At 44.6% G+C, this 3,130-nt stretch overlaps 1 protein-coding gene across 1 annotated transcript; it reads right to left on the bottom strand.

Annotated features, from left to right (window-relative positions):
• Window positions 1-1,376: 1,376 nt before the first annotated feature.
• Window positions 1,377-1,894, bottom strand: LOC116245172 (uncharacterized). The gene is given in 2 exon segments (XM_031616842.1): window positions 1,377-1,661; window positions 1,664-1,894. Coding segments are annotated over 2 exon segments (516 nt in total).
• Between the last annotated feature and the right edge of the window lie 1,236 nt (window positions 1,895-3,130).

Raw genomic sequence — 3,130 nt, 5'->3', positions numbered from 1 at the left:
CCAACGATCCGAAGGGAGTAGGTGCTTGCGTAGGCTATGGCCAATCTTACTTTTTGCTCAAGAGCATGTGAGATAGAGATGCACATTTACCGAATGGACTCAAGCAATCAAAACTCATCAATCGCTACTTTCAAGTACTGCTTTAAGATTCTAAACAAGCTCAACGACAACGAGCTTAAGGCTGCTATTGACGCATCAAAGGCGAAGGAGGTGGCATCCAGTTGCTCCACCACTTATAAGGAAATGCAGATCCACGGTCCTGTCTAATTTGCCAAGGATATCTAGAGAATCTACGTGAATAAAAACGAGCTGAAGACAGACAAGACTCTTTTGGACATGGTGTATGAATTCAACAAGAAATTCGGCGTATAATATGACTTTTTCTGAGTTAATGTTGATCGTATGATTTATTGCTATTATTTTTGATTATTTTAACCAATATCATTAATATAGATTGATTACAATCAACAAGCGGCACATGGCTGAAGAAATTATCGACTTTGGAAATTTTAGTAAAAGGATCAACGTCAACCCAATCATCCCCCTGCAAATCCTCAATCTTAAATGTCGAAATGGCAATAGAATCCAGGCCACCATCCTCGGAAAAGTCTATTCATCACATATCGACATCCTCGAAATCGTACCCGTCGCCATCTGCGAGGAAAATAAAGTAAACGCTATCTTATGAAGGTCAAACCCATCGATTTCGCTGAACATCAACGCAGCCTTGAAAACCTCACCAGTGTCTTCCCCAACTTGCAAATCATCGGTGTTGCCGTCACTGACTTGGCTCCCGATAGAAACTTAGCCGTCCTTCACACCATGTACGTGAACAAAGAATCCGGCTTCAAGGCTCAAGGTATCCTAAACTATCCCATCATCTTGTCTGTTGGTACCAAATTTGGCCCTCACTCCAAAAACTACTCCCTTGAGGCATACTCCTTCAACCAAACCTACCGCCACTGCAAGGACATCATGGACATCACTGCTTTCGAGAGACTCTAAGTCAACATTTCACTCGGGGATGCTGACTTCGAATCGATGACCCCATGGTTTGAGGCTGTTAATGACCAGGAGAAGGTGGTCCCCAAGGAGAATGCCGACCACTTGATGAATGTTCTTGCTCACAGGCTCAAGGAACTGAAGCTGCATTGCGAGAAGGAATCTGGGCAAGCCTTGAAGATCAATCTCAGAGACATCATCAACAGAATCGGAGCCAACAGTGCATTCCACCGAAGAGCTCTCCTACCTGCTGGACCTGACTGGCCTCCAGAAGCGCATCGCTCTCAAGATGAACAAATTTATGTGATTGCTCACTGTTTGTCTATGAGAATTATATGAACATATCTAACTTCAAATTGCCGAACCATCATTCCTCAGTTCTTCTTGCACTGGGCGGCGAAGCTCTTCACTCTCTTGATGTACTCATCCCGGTTGGACCTGTAGAGGGTCAAAGGCTCCATCTGGGCGGGTGACTCGATGTTTGGCTCATCCTTCAAAAGCTTCTGGATTCCCAGCAGAATCTGCTTGACGCCGATGTGGGGCTTCCAGTCCTCCTCCTCGTTCAAGATCGAAAGGCAAACCGTCCCTGAAGGGTAAACGTTGGGATGGGGAAGCACAGGTTTGAATATGCATTTGGGCGGACTGAATATCGCAATGCCTACCGTACGGGGAAGTCGTGGGAGAAGTCCATGGTGAGACTGTAGGTTCCCGCTTCCCAGGGCGAGTTTTTTGGTCCTGGGATTTCGCAATCCCATTTGAGCATGTTGGAGGTGCCGTCTGAGTTGAGGACGGGCTTGGCGACGAAGCCGAAGGGGTGCTCGAGACGCCACTCCTTGCGTTCTTTCTTGAGCCTGTTGATGACCAGTTCGTTAACATCCAGCTTCTTGTTCATCGGCAATTTATTATAAGCTAACTAGCAAACAGGAAACGATTTAACCGGTTAGACACCAATTGCGATTTGCATGCCAATGCAAAATCAACGCAAATATTAGAGGCTACTCTAAGTTGAAGAAAAAGTGAGTAGGAGTGATATTCATCCCAGACATAGATGTATTGCCTCAATCATGCGTTCTTTTATCCTAGTTTCCTCTTGATGCGCTATGCGATGAGACTGATGGTGGGCGTTGGCAAAGTTTTCTTCACATTACTACTTTAAAATTTCGACCTGTCCGTCGATTGTGGTGTGAAGAACAGCTGACTTTTGGTGGTGGGTGGCTTCAGGTTGCTTTTTAGCAGTTGAGATTCATTGTGTGATATCCTTGAGTTATAGAGTGAGTTTCTTTCGCTTTCGACCTTTTCCCTTTCGTATCTAAACTTGATGCGTTTGATTAGGGTGGAGAGGAGCAGTTCCTCGTCAGCTGCGATGACGATGTAGGGACTTGTGATTTAGCAATTCATCCTGTATGCCATCGCGTTGGCTTAGGTTATTTTGCTCATTTGTACTAATGATGAAGGATTTCGCTTTTGATCAGTTGAACTCGGCTACAATGCTGTCCATTAGTTTCTGCAAGAGTTCTGCAGATTCGTTATGACGTTTTTATCGTGCATCGGTGGATCTGTTTTCGAGAAGGGAAGGAAGAGCGAAGTTGCATGGTTGTTACAGGTCGGAACGTTGTCTAGTGAAGCATTAGGGCGGTAGTTGATGCCTACTGCTATCTGTGGGCAATATTTGCAGAGCATGGTTCGATTTGGTATATTTTACGAATAAATAATTGTATTATATTGATGCCAGCATCCATTGGATCACTAAGTTGAAGGAATGACTAGATGGATAGATTGGCAGTTTTCATATTATAGTATCAGTTTTGAGCAGGTTTATCACGAGCTTCACCTCTATGATGGCAGCTGCAGCGATCAGCAACGCTAAAGATCTCAAAGTAAGCATACGTGCTGCTATGCCTTAGGATTTGCTGGCTCATCTTGTTCTCGATCATCAGCTCCGTAATTGCGGTTTTCAGACCATTCTACGTTATGAATCGCATACATCCAGTTTTACCTTAGCTACCAATAGCTGGGAATGCAGTTTGGCCATTTCGTCTCGCTTAGCTGCCTTGTCTGAAGGGCAACAGTTTGAGAAAGATGCATCATTATTATCTTGATCTGAGTACCATTTTCCTTGGCTGTGATC

Source organism: Nymphaea colorata, unplaced genomic scaffold (genome assembly GCF_008831285.2).
Source record: "Nymphaea colorata isolate Beijing-Zhang1983 unplaced genomic scaffold, ASM883128v2 scaffold0559, whole genome shotgun sequence".
NCBI lineage: Eukaryota > Viridiplantae > Streptophyta > Magnoliopsida > Nymphaeales > Nymphaeaceae > Nymphaea > Nymphaea colorata.
Note: the sequence above shows the minus strand (reverse complement) of the source record. Positions and strands in the feature narration are given on the sequence as shown.